Genomic DNA, 19834 nt, shown 5'->3' on the forward strand with positions numbered 1-19834 from the left:
CTGAACATGAGTTAAGATGTGGCCCAGGGTTACTATGAGCTTTTTGAAAATTAGCCAACTCTGCCCTACTTTTCTCTCATATAAATTTTTCTTTAAAAGAAAAAACAGAATTTAAAAGGTGAAATAAAATCTCTGTAAACTGCCTTCTTCTATACTTCCTAATTTGATATGAGGCTTTTTGTCTCATTGTTTAAAGTCTTTTATGTCAACATTAATGTATTGTTTTATATGCTGTATAGCTATTTGTCCTTCTCCACTGTGTGTGTGTGTGTGTGTGTGTGTGTGTTGTTATTGTTGTTGTTGAGAAAAACCTAAAGAGTGGCTAGAGTCAAGCATATGGAAGTGTACTGAGATGCTCCGTTTGTGGTGCGGATTGCTGCCTGACCCCCTGCATCCCTTACTGGATGTTTCTTTCCCAGTCAGTCCATCCTTTATAACCAGGACATGTATCACAACATGCCCAGGGAGAAGTGTACATACTGAGTCACATTCACTGGCTAAACATAGTTGTTATTCATTATGTTTTTGTTTAGTAGATTAACAATATATACTATACCAGGTACTATGCCAGACTCTCAGCATATATACAGAAAAGATACAGCTCCCTATTGGGAAGGTGCTCAGAGTCTAATGCCTACTTCTTGAGCCTGGTTTCAGACTGGAATCACCCAAGGAGTTTAACAAACAATAGGCTCAGCCTTAGAGATTCTGACTTAATTGGTCTGGGTAGCAATACTTTTGAAGTCCCTGGCATGATTCTAAATTACAGCCAAAGTTGAGAACTACTGTCCCAGTAGGTGAAAGATCTATTAGTAAGCACATTTTAGGGTGGGTTTCTAAAGGAACCAGTTGAGCTCATTGCTAGGAGTTGGGCTGGCTTCCTGCTTCAGAGTCTTCCAAGACTCCACCAAGAGGCCCCTGAGTAATTAGTAGCTTTCTCAGCCTTACCAAGCTCTGGGCCAACCAATTGTTAGACTCTGGGATTGTAAAGTGCCCTTCATTACTAGGATGTCAGCTCAATCCCAACTCATTATTCCTTCTGTAAGTGTATTCTGCTGACCTGACTTGGTCCTCATGACCAAGTGCTAGCATTCTGTGACCCATTTCTTTCTTGGGACCCTGCCTGGTGTTCAGATTCTTGCCCATCACCTGATTCTCCTGCCCACTGCAGTTTTCTCCGCTGAGAATACCTGCAGCCTGTACTGCCAGCCTGTTGCCCTCCTGATCACCTGCCACACCTTGGCAGGTCTCTCTCTTGGCTCTCATATGATCTGTCTGTCTCACCTGGCCTCTACCTCCATCCCTTGGCCTGATGCAATCAACCACAGATACTGCTTTAATAATATCAAATATCAGATGTGAATGTCCTTTTTGGTACCAAAAAATCTACCCCAAATATGATTCCACCTATTTATAGGCTTCTTTAGCTAAAGGATTTCATGGGAAAGCATGACATACTTTGTAGCTGTGGCTAGAGTACATCTACTTACATATTCTTTGACTTCAAAGGGAGTTCAGTGATCCGAACAACCCCCAATGGATTAGGTTAACTTTTAAATGGAATTCAGTTACACTTGAGGTATCCTGTTAGAAGTATTTGCAGTTTGCTGTTACATGATAAGCTTGATTTTCTATCTGAAATTTTAATACTGGATACCAGAAGAAGTTCTTCTGAAACAGTGATCTAAGTTTTACATCCCAAATCTTGAAATTGATAACATGCCCCTACACTCCATCCATTCTAAAATAAATACATGAGAAAAAGTCATCTACTGGTATTTAATAAAATTACTAAACATAGCCAATTTTGGGCTATCTATATGCTTTCACAGGGACTCAAAAAACCTTGATACCTGGTTTATAGCCTATTTGGCTATGGAGATATATTATCCTAGCTCTCTCATCATACCATGTTGTAAACTCTGCTGTTGTTATAAGATTGTAAACTAGTATGCAGTAAAGATGACACATTACTCTACCCCCAGGGCCCACACAGCATCAAGCAACAGAAGGAATTCTAGAAATACATGTTGCAAGAAAGAATGTGCTTGTTGCCCATAAAACAAGTCCAGCATCACTGGAGTTTTGGTGCTCCTGCATGGGGAAGCATCTTGGCTTTGTGTGTCTCAGGATTCTTTTTCAGACTTCGAGCCAACGACTCCTGAACCCATCTATATGGTGCTGCTTAGTGTATACCTGTCTGCAGCTGCTGGTTGGAGTTACATTCTGGGAATGGAAGGGCCACAAAAATGACTTTGGGGACGGTCTTCCAGATCAGTGAAACAAAACTCGCACTCAGAGGGTCACAGCTCCTTTCCTGGTGTCAAAATTTCCCTAGTGATGACACTGTTAATTTTATGCCTGGTCATCTGCCATTCTGAGGCTAGAAAAGAATGAATAAGAAATTGCTTTGTGCTTTCTTTAATCTGATTGGGAATCTACAGGTTAAAGTGTGCTTTTGATTTACCCATGACTAGACTAGTAGGAGTTGACTCATCGAGTAATGTAAATGTTGTTATTATGAGAATGTAGACACTGCCCTGTCTATGTCCATTTGGCACTTTTAATATCCCCAAAGTTGACAAATGAAGGGTCCTGTTTCTATAGGAGTATATGTCCCGGTGTCCCTTGTACATCTACTTTGACCTAGTGTATCTGTTCCTAGCATTTTTCTGCTTTCTCCTAGAATTTTGCAATGGTTACTTACTTGGAGTGTGGCACTTTTTCCAGACACCTGCCATACTTTTGTAAAGAAGGTCACCTTTGTCAGACTCATAGCTACAAACTAGTTTTCTAAAAAATATTTTTATTAGTTGTTGATGGATATTTATTTATTTATTTATATGCGGTCCTGAGAATTGAACCTAGTGCCTCACACATGCTAGGCAAGCGCTCTACCACTGAGCCACAACCCCAGCCCCAAACTAGTTTTAAGAGTTACCGAAAATAGTTATTAAGATGAAAGGGGCAGATGGTTCCTGAAAAGGTATACATTGTTTATACTTTTTGACTGACAAGTAGTAAAAATAGTTTCCTATGTTTACATTCTTTGCTCACTGGGAAAATAAATATTACATGATGTATCTGCTCTTGGTTCATTTCAATTCTGAAAATAAGGAAAGACTAAAGTGAAAATACTTGAACTAGGATGAATAAAAACTTAAAAATAACTGGTTAGGATTTTTTAATCCTGTTTTGCTTTCAATGCTTTCTTTTATGTAATTTTAAAGAACTGAAATACATAACTTTAAACAAGACAAATTGAATGATAAAAAAGAAATAGTTATTATAGAATGATCTGAAACTATAGGGACAATGAACATTATAAAGTTTGTTCTCATAATAAAGGAAAGACTGTCTTTTCCTGCTCAATCCCAGCATCTCTTGAGTCTGGCAAGTTGAGGGCTGTCTCAGCTCTGCAGACCATTCAGACAGGACTGTTGTTAGTTTAACCCATGGGTCAGCAAACTGTGGCCTGTGGGCTAAATATGGCTTGTTGCCTCTTATTGTATGGTCCACAAGCTTAAGAATGTTTTTGTATTTTGAAACAGTTGAAAAAAATAAAAAGAAGGTTTATATTTCAAGGCACATAAACATTATATAGAATTCAAATTTTATAATTCATAAAATGCATATTATGCAATGCATATACATCACGCACATAATAAATTTTATTGGAACACAGTCCTGCTCATCAGTTTATATATTGTCTATGGCTGCTTTCATGCCATGGCAGAGTTGAGTAGTTGTGATAGAGACCATAAAGCTGTAAAACAAAAAAATATTTACTATCTGTCCCTTCACAGAAAGTTTGCTGACCCTTGGATTAACTTAATAGCTGCAATTCATTTAAGGATTGTGCCAGTTAACTGGGCCATTTCAGCTTCCCCTATAATTGGGAGTATCTTATGGGACATAATGGCCGGGACATAATGGAAACAATTTCCCAGGAATTTTTGCTTGGAAGAATTGGTCCAGGAGGCATAATTTGATCCAGAATTTCTGTCATTTATTTTATTTTATTTACCGTGCTGGAGACTGAACCCAAGGCCTTGTACATGTTTGGCAAGTACTCGACCACTGAGCTACCTCCCCGGCCTGAATTTCCTGTTCTTAGGTGTGAACTAAAAGAGCCCCTGGATAATTTAAACCTGGTTCATCCCTATTCCAAGGTACTTGTGAAGAAATGAATGGTCCTATGCTAAGGTCATACATCTCAATTTCTTAGCTAGCATACGTTGCTGATTTCGAAAATCGGGAAAAGAATACAAAGTCAGGTTAAATGTTAGTACCCTACACAGAGAAGATGGATCTTTTTCTTTTCTTTGCAGTGATAGGGATTGAACAACCACTGAATTACATCCCCATCCAAGATGATTGTTAATGAAAAAGTCAATGCCCACCTGGACGGGTCTCTGCCACAACGGGGCCAGCGAGGTCAGATGGCTTGCCAACACCAGCCTGGTTGATGGCTCGGACACGGAACACATAGCTGACGCCCTCCTTGAGGCCTTGTACCTGGAAGAAGCAGATGTAAAAAGCAGTGGATGTTTTAGTTATTTAAACAGATGTGTTCTTCCTCTGTAATAACCATTTAGTCACATAGTACCAAAGACACAGGACTCGTGTTCTAGAGCTGATTCTGTCTGTGACTAATCACTCCATTAGCAGACTCTGGACTATCTTCTGTATAGACCAGCCATCAATAGCCAAGGAGTTTCCCTTCCAAATCTGATGATCTACCTTCTTTTGATAATTTAATGGCTTCCAACAAAATACAAAATGGTCATAATAGCATATATGCTGCCCCCGCTCTTTTGAGATATTCCAAGAATAATTCAGATGAAATTCTTGGCAAGAAAGGAGAATTAAAAGCATGGATCACTGACACTTTCCATTTGCTTAAAAGCATGTTCAAGTACTAGAACAGAAAAAAAACCAAAAATCGTCCCTGTAAATCAAATATAGGTATTTCTTACTAAACAGACACTAACATAATTGTGACTTTAAGTAATTTGTGAATAATCAAAGTGCATTAAAATTTTAAATCCTCAAGCTTTTAATCATCAAAGAGACTTTTTCTGAGAACCTACTTCATATTTTTTGTATGTGTGTGTGTGACTTTCTTTGGATTTGGCACTGCATTTATAATTTCTTTCTCTGAGTTCTGAAGTGCATTTGTAATTTCTTTCTTTCTTTGGATTCTGCATTTACACTCTATTTTTGTATGACAGTCCCTCTTCATATTTTTTGTGTGATTTTGGGGGGGATTTGCACTGTAATAATAACGGTATGATTCCAGTACTAATAATACTATTAACACTTTAAAAAAATCATCCTTTTATTTTAAAAACACATGACACTTAAAAGTGATATTGTATTTTAAGAAGGAATTTATTACACACAGAAGCCATAATTTTCTACCTAATCCTGTGATGGAGATCAATATCCCTAACAGGATTTAAATCAAACAGTGCTGGAATACATCTATTCAACTAAATGAAGGATTTGGGGCTGTGTATTTAAATGAGTCATGCATTAAATTGTTAGGTTTTTAATCGATTTGATTTTATTGAGCTGATGACAACAGAACATCACTATTTATGTAGTGATAGCTTTCCCTCCAATGAATGGATTTTTGAAGTGAATTTCAATTTGTAAATGAACTTGAACTTAGGCACAGGCTAAATGCATAGTATTTGATATGTTTAAAATCCCATGTTCATAAATAATACCAGTAAGCTGCGAATTTCCAGAAAGGAACAGAAACATTTCCTTGTTATGATAAAATAGGCCAACTGCCAGATGTCTGACACATCTGCACCTGCTGTGTAGGTGATGCGTGGCTGAGGCAGGTGTCTGCAACACGTGCAGGAAGGAGGTCTATAGTCTAGTGTCTGATGCGACAACAACACACCTCCACATTTCCAGTACTCCAGGGACGAGAACCACTGGCCCCAACAGCACCACAAATACATAGTCTATGTGACCTGTGTACACTTACTCTTCTTTCCTTGGGTTTTCCCCTTCTCTATAATTTCCAAATCACATCCCCTTACCTTTTCCATCCAATGTCCCCCACCCTTTCCAATTACTCCCTTCTCACCACCTCATCTCACCAGGTGGTAATTACCAATAAAAAAAAGGAAAATGAACTCTGTCTGGTTACATCCTTTTGGTGTGAATGCAGTATGTAAATGACTGAATGACTGTGGTGAAGTCACACTTCATTGCAGGTAATAAGCAAGGGGCTCATATTCCTCAATAGCTTCTGAGGCCCTACTGTAGATCTGGGGGGTCTTCAAGTGCTCTGCCAACAACAGAGGGAAACATTCTTTTTGGCACAAGTGAGCGAGTCAGTGGTTACAGCACAACAATCTTTGGAAGACAGAGTTAGGAACTGGTTTGGTTAGGATACACTAGGGGAATCCAGAGGGCAATGGCCCAGGTAAGGGCAAGGCAGGTCAAGCAAGAGCTGAGTGAACCCGTGCTGCTAATCTCCAAGAGCTCATGAGAGTGCAAGCATGAGGCAGCAGGTGAAGTGAGTCAGGATGTGACTCAAAAGAGCCCAGTTTCTATGTTATGGTGTGACCTCTATAAAAACAGCTCCCTAAAGTGAAAAAAAAATTTTTTTTGAGGTAGGAATAAAAAAGTCACCTTTTGGGTAAGTTGAAGCATGGAGGGAAAGGACGCGGATAGAAAGAGCTGGTGGATGTTTTGCAAAACTAGGCTGAGGAATTCAGCTTAAATATCACCGACTGTTTCAAGCATCATAAAATTCCTGCAATTCTAACCATTGCCAAAAGGAATCTTACCAGGAGCCCAATATTTGAAATAAACCAAAGCAGAGAGAGTGTTTTTTTCCCCATCTTTAAAGTTAATAGTAATACAACACTTTTCCTTTTTAGAGGATAAAAGCATGCTCTAAAAGCATTCTCTACCTTCAGGTATTTGTTTTTAATGGCTGCCTCATTGAGTCCTCGCCATTGGTCATCTTTGGCATTGGTCTCCTTAATGTCCACAAAGTAACCGGTGACTGGGGTCCGTCCAGAGTGGACAGGAGGCTTCCACTGCAGAACCAGCGAGTTTTTCCTGACTTCACTATACTTAAGACTGTGAGGTGGTCCTGAGAAAGAGAGAGAAGGGAATGAATAGAAATCATAAGGTAAATCAGAGAACTCAAATATGCAAAAATTTACAAGTACATTTAAGGTCTTAAAGCTGAATCTGATGCTGTGTGTGTGTGTGTGTGTGTGTGTGTGTGTGTTTTAAATCTAGCATTCCCATGAAAATAGATATTTAGTGGTCATTTCATAGCAAATTTCCACAACTGTTCTACATCAATTAAGTTTTAAGTTTTTTCATGGAGGGCAGGTGGGTAAAGATACTTCAAGGTGCCTGTAGGAGCCTGAATTAAAACTTCCCGTCATGCTGTCCTTGGACCTGTTAGTCATCTTTATCAGAACAGGCTAGTTCAGTTGCAGATTCAGTTTTAGGTTATTTTTGAGTGAAACTCCCCTCAATCTCAAATAATTTGAAGAAAGCAAAATAGTTTGGTGGTATTGGTAACTGAACCCAGGAGCACTCTACCACAGAACTACATTCCCAGCCCTTTTTTACTTTTTGAGACAGAGTCTCACTAGTTGCTGAGGCTGGCCTTGAATTTGTGATCCTCCTGCCTTAGCCTTCCAAGTTGTTGGGATCACAGGCATGTGCTACTGTGCCTAGCTGAAAACAACTCTATTTGATGGCATATAAACATAGACAGTAATTGAATGAATATGAATAACCACCAATTGGAGGGAATTCTCACAAATGGGTAAAAAACAAATGACACATTATGGTTTATAAAAATAACTTGCACCAACATAAAATAGAATCAATCCCATGGTCCCTGAATCTGTGTGAAATATTGTTTCATTCATCCCATTCACCCAAGTAAGAGAAAGCTCAGAAGCCTAGTAACTTAATACTCTCTGAAGGGAGAAAGCCAAGATATGTCCCTTGGGCATGCTCTTTGCATTCTTAGGGGGAGTCCAAACTACTATGTGATCGCCCATACCTTTGTGTGACCACCAGCTGCTACTTAGGTGGTATACTTATTTCTTTTCTTTTTTAAAACTAGCAACTGATGTCTCATCATCCAATCAAAATCACCTGAAGTGACTCACAGTGACCTGAAAGCAACTATAAACACAAGATTGTGTTTATGCTTTGGCATTTTGCAACTAAATGGTCAATATTTGTTTGACCATTTACCTCGACTCAACAGTTTCAAATACACATCATCCTTGTCCTCCGATATCTTGTATGGAAATATATTTAAATATTTCACCATATACCTTACACTAGCATGGCGTATTCTATCTGGCAAAGGGTTTTAATGATCATGATCTTGTGTTATCCTTAGAGCTCGGTGAGGCATCCAAGTATGCAGCACTATCCTACTTGAGGGAAGAGAAACTAGGTTCTGCTGCTTCCTAACATCTCTTGTCTAGCAAAAGGAAGACCTATTTTGCAGTCCTGATTCTGTCATTTACCACCTGTGTGACCTTCCGTGCATCATTTAACTTGAATCTCAGTTTCTTCATGTGCACAATGGAAAGAAGATACAACATTCTTTTTGCTATCTTCTATAAAAACTCTGGATGCATAGCTTATCCAACACCAAGTCTGGTTGTCAGGAGAGTGGAGGACTGCCTCATTTGTTTCTTGTTCAGAGTGCTCACCCTACAACTTTTTTTTAAAATCAGCTACACCATTTTCTATCAAAACATTTTCCACAGGCATGCTTAGAATTTCTAAGACTCTGGTCATTTGCATTTTTACCTTTATTCAGGAATTGCAAGACTTTGAAAATAGATCCACTTTTGTGTAGGTGGCAGAAAGAACTTAAGAAATATCTGCAGGCATCGAGGGGATGTAAGAAAAGGCAGTTTATATGCCTTATCGTATTTGCTGAAGTTGAGTGAGGCCTTAAACCTCTCTTGAGTGTCTCTTATAAACTTTCCATTCACACTTGGCAGAGAAGTGATGCAGCTGGGGGCTCACTGGGTGAAGGTAACACGATGGTTCTTCCAGGACACAGGGGTTCAAGTAGAGGAAAGAAGGGAGGGCCAGGGATAGGGCTGCCATCTACCCTGGATGCCCTCACATGGCCTGGGGCACTAATGTGGTCTATTTTGATGCTATGCCAGTGGTTAAATGTGCTGCATATCAAACCCCATGGGAAGATTTTAATCATCCTGGGACACATCTGAAGTCAGTACCATTGGAAACAAAATAAAATCACGCATCAAACACATCAGCGTTGCTAGTTGGAATCTTAATGGCTTAGCAAATTTGTTTGTATTCAGTGATTAAACTTATTCAGTCTTACAGCTCTATAAGAGGTGTCAACCTAGGTGAGTCGTTCTGCCTACTTCCTGTTTTCTTTCCTCCCACCTTCAGCCACCTCCCTGTGACCACCTGCAAAGGAGATTATTTTCCAGTCAAATTTGAGGGGGGTGGGGGAGAAAGGGAGGGAGGAAACTTGAGAAGTCACCGCAGAGGGTCAAATGGAGAGAAGAAGCAAGACTTAAGTCCCAGGTAGGCACAATATATCCATCTACATAACACAATAAACAGCTGGGAAGAGGGAGGAGGACAGAAAATGAGGAGGAGCAGCCACATAGACTGGGTCTAGAGAGAGAGATTTGGGGAGTTGATAAATGAGAGGCTTCAGAGCACTGGGAAACTGCATAATGAGGGATGCAAGAAGCTTTTCAGAAATTTTGTTGTGGGAATTTGAATTGGATGTCCTTTAAAGGCCTTTAAGAAGCAAAAGCAAAGATTGTGATTTCTTTTAAATGCTTACTTAGCACTCCAATTGTGTACTTCTGTCAATCCTACTCCAAGCATAGTTTGAGATATAGGGGCTCTGGGATTTATTTGGAACACAATCTTTAGGAATTGATTCTCAATTTTATATTGCTATCCATTTTTTTGATATTGTTATAAAAACTTTAGGTTAGCATGAGGGACTCAAGAGAATTATTTTCTCTTAAATGTAGTACTTCAATTGAGTCTCATGTTGTAGGTTCTGTTACAAGAAACTCCAAGCCTCAGTACCGAGGCAGGGTGTCCTCAGTTTACCTGGAACGGCAATGGTCCACTCTTCACACTTGAAACTTTCGCTAACTGCTGAGGGTGCTCCCAGTCCAGCGATATTCATTGCGGCCACTTGGAACTGATACACCATGTTTTCCTTCAAGTTGCTAATCTGCAACATCAACAACATCACAGTGAGGGAATGTATCAGGATTGTGTTTTCTTGATGTTTAACATTTTATTTATTTACCTCCTGTCTCAGGAATATTCTATGATGACCTTGTTTTATTCTAGTTGTTCAATGTTTTATTTATTTATCTCCTTGGGTTGGATACACCCAAGGGCGGCCCTTCATGAGTCACAACATTTTGTAATCGCCTCCCTGGGGTGTAGATGAACCCATGACCTGCTTATAGCCTATAGAATATGCTATAACGTATTAGAGTTTCAATCCTTGTGATTGAGTCATTGAGTCCTTCTCCATTGTCATATTACAAAGGAGAAGGGATGTTAACAGAAAGAATTGAGGTCCTTAATCAGCTGATTTTGTGTTAATCAAAAGAGAAATGATCCTAGGTGAACCTGATGTAATCAGTCAAGAACTTTAAAAATGGGGCTTGAGCCCTTCCTGAAGCAAAATTTGTCCTTTTTCTTAGAAGAAACAAGTAAGTGACTAGCATTTGGAGTAGGGAAGCATGGTGGAGTCCAAGCCTTTTAGCTCTATAGTTTCAAGGAAGTGAATTCTGCCAACAGTCTGAAGAAACTTGGAAGAGGACTGAAGGCCAACAGGCACCCAAATTGCAGCCTTGTGAGAACCTTGTCAGAAGACCCAGCTAGGCCTTTCCCAGACCCCTGACTCATGAACACTATGACATTAGAAAAAAAAAAAAAAAAAGGTTGTTCTAAGCCACAACATTTGTGGTAATTTGTTATGTGTCAATGGAAAACTAGGGCATGTATAAATGAAAAATTAGTTCTAAGTCAGGAATTACAATACTAAAGTTCTTATTACACTTCTGCTGTTTACTATGTGACCCAATATTTTCTATATCCATTGGATGGAATGGGGTTCCTGCAAGGGTAAATGTAGATGACAAAGTAGCAGATGTGAAAGCATTTGCAGAATAGAAATGATGGAATATGTTGGTGTGAAAAAGGTTTGTAGGAGAAGTACATCACAGAACATGTAAAATGTGACCTGGAAAAAAGGGAAAATTCAGCAAGAAAAAAAATAATGAATGTGTTTAATTGAAAAATCAGATGCAAAGGAAGATAATTTGTAAACTGAAAGAAAATCAGAAGAAATTATAAAGACACCACAGAAAGACATGAGGATGGGAAAGAGAGAAGAGTGATTAATAGACATGGAAGAGAGAGCTAGAATATCAGACATATGTTTAACTAAAATTCTGGGAGAAGAGAGGAAGATGGGGTAGCAACAATATTCAGGAGATAAAGAATTTTCTAAAGAGGTCTTTCTGAAAAATTCAACTCACAGATTGAAGAATCCTTCCCCCAAATTTCTAGGAAGATACATTTTTTAAAAATATTTACTTTTTAGTTTTAGGTGGACACAATATCTTTATTTTATTTTTATGTGGTGTTGAGAATCGAACCCAGCACCCTGCACATGCCAGGCGAGTGCACTACCGCTTGAGCCACATCCCCAGCCCTGAAGACACATTTTAAAAGACAGATACTATTTCAAGTGTAGTACACAAAAAATGAAGTGAAATATTAAAGCTGCCTAAAAAATACAAATTATCCTCAAATGCCATGTCAGAGGCAACAATAAGCCAGGAGACAGTGGAATTATCTTTATAAGCACCAAACAAACAAACAAACAAACAAAAACTACCATTATGGAATTTTTACCTCTAAGAAATAATTTTGGAGAATGAGAAAAGATAATTTCAAACAAACAGAAATAAAGAGCTTACATGTTTGTATAAATATGTCAAAATTGACTCTACTATCATGTATAACTAAAAAGAACAGATAAAAATAGTTTTAACAGCTAAAGAAATAAAGAATTTGATTTCAGAATAATCTCACTAAAGGAAATACTAAAATATTTATTCAAGGCAAAAGGAAATAATCTCAGGCTGGGATTGTGGCTCAGTGGTAGAGTGCTCACCTAGCATGCAGGGACACTGGGTTCGGTCCCCAGCACCACCTAATTGTAAAATAAATATATTGTGTCCACCTAAAACTAAAAAAATAAATATTTTTTTTAAAAGGAAATAATCTCAATGGAATGTCAAAGATTAAGGATTAACAGCTCATAAGATGGTATAAATGGAGGTAAATCTAAACAAATATTGTATCTCTAAAACAATGATCACAATACTATTTAGATTTTAAAAAGAACACAAGACACACCATGCAATAGTACACACCTTGGGAAGACGGTAAATGGGTTAAAGTATTATAAGGTCTTAATGCTTCTGAGACAAGAGTGAAACACATGGAGTAACAAAGATTCTAAGTTTGCTCAGTCACCAAAAACAAGCCAAAAATCTCCAAATCTCTATCTTTTAAGGTAGTGTAGAGGGAAAATGAAATGGCTTTTAAAAATATTTAAAAGTAATCAAGAAAGAACAAAAAAATTCATATAACAGGAATAATAAACAGAAAGTATAAAATAAAAGTTCACGTTTTGCTTTTTGCAGAGCTGAGAATCAAACTCAGGACCCTGAGGCATGTGTTCTACACCATACTACATCCCCAGGCCCAGAATTTAAAGAAAATCTGTAGTAACTTTAAATATTTCTAAGTGACAAAGACTGTCATACAGGGAAAAAAATCTAACTGTATGCTATTTATAAGAGACACATAAAAAACAAAGTTACAGAAATATTGAAAATAATAAAATCAATTAAAAAAAGGAAATGAAAAGTTACATACCATGCAAATTCCAACCAAAAGAAAACCAGTGTACCAGTGTACTTATAATAATAACAGAAAATATAGACTTCAAGACAAAATGTATTCTTAATAATAAAGTCACTTTGTATGCATCTAATAAAGTCATTTCAAAATACGTAAAATGACATTTAAAATGAGTGAAGTTACAGCTCAACTAAGTGAGATTATCCTGCGATTTTCCCTGCCTGTACTGTCTTTGTCAGATATCAGTATCAAATTAATTCTAGTCTCAGGATAATCTCAATCACAACACAGAAGCAAAACCTACATGATATTGACAATAAAATTTTGGTATATATAAGAAGAGTATATAATATAGACTGCATAATGTCCAAATACAATATATACCAGAAATGCAAGATTGTTTTGTTTTGTTCCCAATACTGAGGATTGAATCCAGAGGCACTTTACCAGTGAGTTACATTCCTAACCCTTTTAATTTTTTTTTTTTTTTTTTTTTTTTTGAGAAAGGGTCTTGTTAACTTGCCTGAGCTGGCCTCAAACTGGTGATCCTCCTGTCTCAGTTTCTGGAGTAGCTGAGATTAGATAATTACGAGAATTTACCACATTAAAATTAAAGGGAAAACTATGACCACTTAACAGACTCAGAAAAGCATTTTTGAAAAATAGTTTAAATTCATTCTTGACAAATTGGGAACAGAAGAAAACTTCCTTTAATGGGCAATATCGTCTGCAAAACACCTTTAGCAAACAGAGTAAGTAATGGTGAAACGCTTGAAAACTTTTCTTTTAAAATAAGGATCAAAATAAAGATCGCGTCTAGAATGGCCAGCATCACCACTTCTACATTTCTATTCAACATGGAGCTAGAGGCTTTAGGCATAAAGTAAGGTAAGAAAATGAAGTAAAAGAAATAAAAATTGGGAATGAAGTAAATCATTATTTGCAGATAATATGACTATGTCTATAGAGAATCCAAAAAATGTACAGGTGATATATTAAAATTATATCTAGTGACATACTCCTTACATATTTTGTAAGTTTTGAAAGAAATTTCAGTTTTTGCAATAAGTATGCATTTAATAGTAAATATTCTGAGAAATTATGCTTATGTGTAAGAACCAGAAAATATAAATCCTGGGGCTGGGGATGTGGCTCAAGTGGTAGCGCGCTTGCCTGGCATGATTGAGGCACTGGGTTCGATCCTCAGCACCATATAAAGATAAAATAAAGATATAAAAAAAAAAAAGAAAAGAAAATACAAATTCTGCCTGGTTAGCCAAACTACTTGTATGGACTGAGGAATATTTTTCATAAAAGTCATGCCCATGCAGAGGATGGACACTGAAGAATGGACACAAGTCCTTTATAAGGAGTGGGTGCATGCAAGCACATCCTCATTCATAGGGCCTGTCACCCTAGGATGGTCACATGCTTACCTTGTATGCCTCGTCACTGACAGCCTTGATGTTGGCTTCTCTCCATTTTCCTGGTACCCCACCAATTACCTCACGATAGTTCACGTAATATCCAGTAATTTCTGCCCCTCCAGTCTTATCTGGTTGCTTCCATCCAAGAACCATCGAGTCACGAAAACTTTCAAGACAGGTGATGTCATAAGGTGGAGATGGTGCCGCTGTTGCAATATGAGTAGCTCATGAGTAAGAGAAATGCACGCATGACGCTGTACATATGAAACTTGTTTGGTGCCCTGAATGAAGGTCTTGCAGTATAAAATGAAAATGTGAGACTGACTGATCAGTAACTTGGTATTAGCATGAGAAGAAAATGGACACAAAGTAATAATCTCATTGCAATTGTTATTTCAAATATTTAAAAATAGTACAATATCCTGAAAAATGATTTTTCCCATAAGAAGAAAATTTTCCCAAGGTATACATTGTTGCTTCTTTATGTGGTTTGTTTTTATTTGCTCTCTGAGGAAAATGGAATGTGTATACCATTTCCTGTCGCAAATTGCGTATTTAGAATTTCCACATATTTCCAAATGTCTAGCACTTCATCATTCAGGAACACTTACCCTGGTGAGATCTTATAATTATGTAGGTTCTGTCTGCACTCAGGAAAAAAAATCTTATTTTGGAGCTCAAATGGATGCCACCTTTAAAAACTATTTTTTAAAAAGAAGGCACTATTTGCCATGTGACTTTCTCTTAGCAGATAATACTTTTTTGCCACATTATTATTTTTAAATTTTTTCTTATGCTGGGGAGGCAACCCAGGGCCACACACATGCTAGGTGAGTGAGTGCTCTGCCACTGAGCTACACCCCTAACTCTTGTCACATCATCTTAAACTTGATGTTGGAACGTCATTCATGTAGCACAAAATACCATACGGCTGTCACTGTGTTTATTAGTGCCTAGCTAGAAAAATATTGGGAGGATATTTCAAAAGTCCTTCTACATTTATATGGCTATGCTAATCAACTTTTCACTTCACTTCTGAGCTTATTAGTTTTCAATGAAGAAAGAGAGGGTAAGGTGATAGAAATCCACCCAGCTATGCAATAGCATCAAAAATAATTCCATGAATATTTATTTGGATTATAGGAGATGAAGAAACAATCTCATTCTTATTCAAAAAGATCCTCAGAAAAGTGAAGATTTTTAAAATAAAATACATTTGTTTCTCCCCCCTACACTCACCAACTGCCTTCATAAACAGCTTTCTTTCCCTTTCTATTTCAGAGCCCTTGTGCATATGGACTCTCAACTGAAAATCCCATTCGTTTTCTTGAGTTAAAAGGACAAATAAATGTTAAAAAATAGAGGAAGTTATATAAGTGTGAGTGGGGGCAGAGAGAGGAGACAGACAGAAGCATTTAAAAATTTATCAGCATATGCTCAGCATTTCACTTGGATTAAGAAAAACATGGTCTCTTAGAATATATAAGGCACAGGTATCAGATATCCTAATCAGGTCATTGTCACCTTACTGACATCCGGGAGTGTGGACTGTGTATCATAGACTATGGCGCTATGTGATTATAATATCCTGTTAAGCTTTTCATGACAACTCAAAGAGATAATGATTTGAATTAAATGTGAATAGTCACTTGTAAACCTAAGAATGAGCAATAGAAGTTAATAACTATGATCCCGGTCACTTCTTGATGAAATAATTTTCCTGTACATGTACTGAACATGCGGACTCCAAAGAACCTCACATGGGCTTTAATATAAGTCCTTCCTGACCTTCTACGTCGCTTAGCAAAATGAGGCCACAGGTATGTCTGCCTGACAAACCAAAAAACAAAGCTCTGGAACCAAATTCCTCTAAACATTTTATCATTATTCAGCTCAAGGAATAATGCATAAATGTCTAACCCATCTCTGATTACTTTTATAATTCATTAGTCAACAGTATTTTGAATGGTTAGCTGAAAACATAACATTCAGAATCCACACTGATGGAAGTGAACACAGATGATGAAGAATGTGACCCGGACAATGAGAGGTGAGGACACTGATGGAGACAGATGGAACGGCTTGACTTTTCAATTCTCACCTACGAGGTCCTTCTTCCTTTTCTGGGGGTCAGACTGACTTTGCCCCTTGGGAGCTGCCTTCTGTGGTGGTGGGGACAGCTCTTCCTGAACTGTTTCACTTACTTTACTCACTTCTGTTTGGCCCAGGCTGGAAGGGCTACTGGGTGGTGAAGGTTTGTTAGGTTTGCTACTGGGCAAAGCAGCTTTCTGCAAGGTTGGTGGGGAGGCTCCATGCACGCCCCCCCTGGAGTCTGTTAGTCCATCAGGTGCATCACTCAGTTCAGGCCACACCTCTGGAGACACTCCTCCCCCTACAATCGCCAGATAACAACAGAAACGCTGTGAGCCTGGAGACGTGTACGTTGCTCTTAGGTAACAGAACAAACAGAAATAACATCAGGACTGCAAGCAGAGCAAAAACCATCTTGGTCTGACAGAAATCACTTGGATTTACAAGAAATAGGGAGAGCACACATTTCCCATAATGTACACCAGGAAACATTTCAACTTCTCCATATTCTGGAAAAAAGAAGAAATGAGAACAAAAAAACCACAGACATAGAACAGAAACCAGTTCTATTTGCAGAACCCAGAGGGTTTTTAGTTTATACAGAAAAACAAGTCTTAGACATTTCTTGAGATAGATAAGCTCTCTTATTCAACAGAACAGGAAAAAAAGGCAAGAGACATAATATTAAAAAAGTGTACAAGAGACATCATATGAAAGATCCTGATTTCATAACAGAATTATATTCATTACTACAACAGGAATGACCTGTACCTCCCAACTTCAAGAAACATGTCTGCTATTGTCCATATTATTATAAAAAATACTAGAGGGTCAGGGCTTATGGCTCAGTGGTGGAATGCTTGCTTAGCATGTGTGAGGCACTGGGTTTGATCCTCAGAACCACATAAAAATAAATAAATAAAATAAAAAGTATTGTGTCCATTTATAACTAAAAAAATTTAACAGAAAGGAAATACTAGAAAGTAATATTTGATATAATAGAAGACAACAGACATTAAATGATCTTTTATATATATGTGTGTGTGTGTGTGTGTGTGTATATATATATATATATACACACACACACACACACACACACATATATATAGTGCTGGGGATTCAATTCAGGGCCTTGAGTATGCTAAGCATGTGCTCTACCACTGAGCTATACCTCCAGCTCAATCTCTTTTTAATATGTTAGCATATCACAGATTTTATTTTTGTTGGTCTGGATTACCCGGGTCCCTTCCTACTCTATCCAAAATTGGGAGGTACATCACACACATACATAGAATTATTTTATTACTGGTTTTATTCTGTTGGTTATTTTGCAAGCAGAGATGAAACATATGATTAAGCAACCAGAACAGGATTCTAGAAGGGTTTGTAAGAAGCATGTTAGTGTACTGTTAGTGAAAACAAGCCAAGCTCTGTTGTAGATGAAATAGCTTTTGGGTACAAGATGATCTGGGTTATGGGTGATATACCACTTCATGGAATCAGGATGGCCCTCCACAGTCCCAGGATGAGCATGAAGTTAGAATGGAGTTTCACACAATGGAAAATATCTAAGGAAATGTGGAATTGTGAAGATGAAAAGGTTATAGATGTGCAGAATCTGGGTAAGTGATGAAGATCTGTCAATGACAGCTGTGGAAGGTTAGGTGTCACCTAAAGCCAAAGAAAATGATCATCTAAAGATGGAAGATGAAGCAGTATGAGAAGCTTTAGACAATTTCTGGAGGCTACGGTATCTTCTTTTATAATTTAGAGAAATTCACTTTTTTTTCCCTACCAAGTTATGCATAAGAAACTTACCAATAGCAGCTTTGACTTCAATAGCTTCTGAATCCTGGGAATATTCACTAAGTCCAGCTGCATTAACTGCTCTGACCCGGAAAATATAACTCTGACCAGTCACCAATCCATGACAGGTAAATCTAAAAGGGAAAGAAAGTTTCAAAAAGACTTTCCTAGGAATAAAATTAGGGAAGATGATTACTAGTTTAGTTGAATGGCCTGAATTTATGAAAATGATCCATTTTTCAAAAGGAAGAAAAGATCTGTAGAGAGATTCAGGTAACACATGTACTTTAGACAAGAAGGCAATTAAATCAATTTTTAAAACTGTCAAAAAATGAGGACTCCTGGTTTTTCCCTTAATATTCACCAGTATAATGGGGATAATAACACCTACATAAAAATTTCATGTAAAGATTGGCTATAAAGTAGAAAAAATATCATTACAGGGTCTAGCATACGTGAGGTATTTAATAAATAATAGGTGGCATTAATGTTGTTATTATTAATGGCTATTTCAGGCATATGCTTATGACTATAAGGCATTGACTGCTCTTCGTCACAGAGACTGTCTCCCTACATGCCAAAGAAGGTACAATTACTTGAGAATTACCCTGGAATCTGATAATAAGGTGAAAAATGATTTCCAGAATTACTATTTAGATGTAAGTATGCAATAATGAGATGGGAATCCACAGGCAGTTTCACACATACAACAACCTTACTCTCCAATTGCTCTCATGGCTATAAATAGCTGTTTCATGAATCACTGTAATATTTAAATCCATCTAAGAACTGTAGCTTGAGGAAATAACAGGTCTGCTAATGACTGTATTACTTTTAGCTTGTTCAAATATTTATAAAGGCAGCCAGTCTTTCAGTGCTTAGGGTCAGCTTGGTTCTGCCAATATTTATTGAGCCCTCGAGTGTTAGGGGCGCTGAGATATTGTGGATATGACCTTTAAGCAGCTCCGGTCTGTTTGTAGAAGGGCAGACTCTGCTACCCTCATGAACGCTCCTGAAAAGCCCCAGGAAAATGCTGGAGAGCATAGACATTGTGTTGTAAGAAATGAATATTTTACAAAATATATTTCCTTCTCCCATTCTCTCATTTTCTACAAAAGAACCAATTCATCCTATGAGGTCGTTGACCTTAGAAGAGGCCCACGCCAGAAATTGCCCCCCAAGCCCATCTGATCCCCCTCTCAGACTGGTTCTAAATCAAAGGAAGCTCAGAGTGTGGGTGCAGAATTCACCACCAGTTTAAAAGCTGGTTGAGAATACAGTTGACAACAACACCAAAAAATGACCCTCCCCACATTAAAAACAGAGACAATGAGGTGGCAAAGCATCCAGAATGTCCCTGTGTTGCTGTTTCTTATGTCAGCTTAGCATAGGATTTAATCATGGTGATGCTTAGAATTAGTAAAATGGTGATAGTTTTCTGTTCACGTATGTTTGGTAAAGCCTATTAGGTCCTTGGAATCTGGTATCTCATTCCCTATTGAAGCCCTGAACAGAGGGGGAAGAAAGAA

The 19834-nt window shown here is 37.9% G+C and overlaps 1 protein-coding gene across 2 annotated transcripts in view; it reads right to left on the reverse strand.

Moving 5' to 3' along the window:
* The window catches only part of Myom1 (myomesin 1), a 136154-nt gene that overhangs the window by 34306 nt on the left and 82014 nt on the right, over nucleotides 1-19834 (reverse strand). The window contains exons 17-22 of one of the 2 annotated variants that reach the window (XM_046467439.2): nucleotides 18318-18439; nucleotides 16510-16800; nucleotides 14418-14614; nucleotides 10135-10261; nucleotides 6942-7126; nucleotides 4404-4518 (exon numbers count right to left, since the gene is read on the reverse strand). In XM_046467439.2, the coding sequence (XP_046323395.1) occupies nucleotides 4404-4518; nucleotides 6942-7126; nucleotides 10135-10261; nucleotides 14418-14614; nucleotides 16510-16800; nucleotides 18318-18439 (1037 nt within the window). The remainder of the gene's footprint in view (nucleotides 1-4403; nucleotides 4519-6941; nucleotides 7127-10134; nucleotides 10262-14417; nucleotides 14615-16509; nucleotides 16801-18317; nucleotides 18440-19834) is intronic. The other variant, XM_046467440.2, reaches the window with a different exon arrangement.

This window comes from Marmota monax, unplaced genomic scaffold, assembly GCF_021218885.2.
Source record: "Marmota monax isolate L192 unplaced genomic scaffold, Marmota_monax_Labrador192_F-V1.1 WCK01_AAM20220418_F8-fsc00103, whole genome shotgun sequence".
Taxonomy (NCBI): Eukaryota; Metazoa; Chordata; class Mammalia; order Rodentia; family Sciuridae; genus Marmota; species Marmota monax.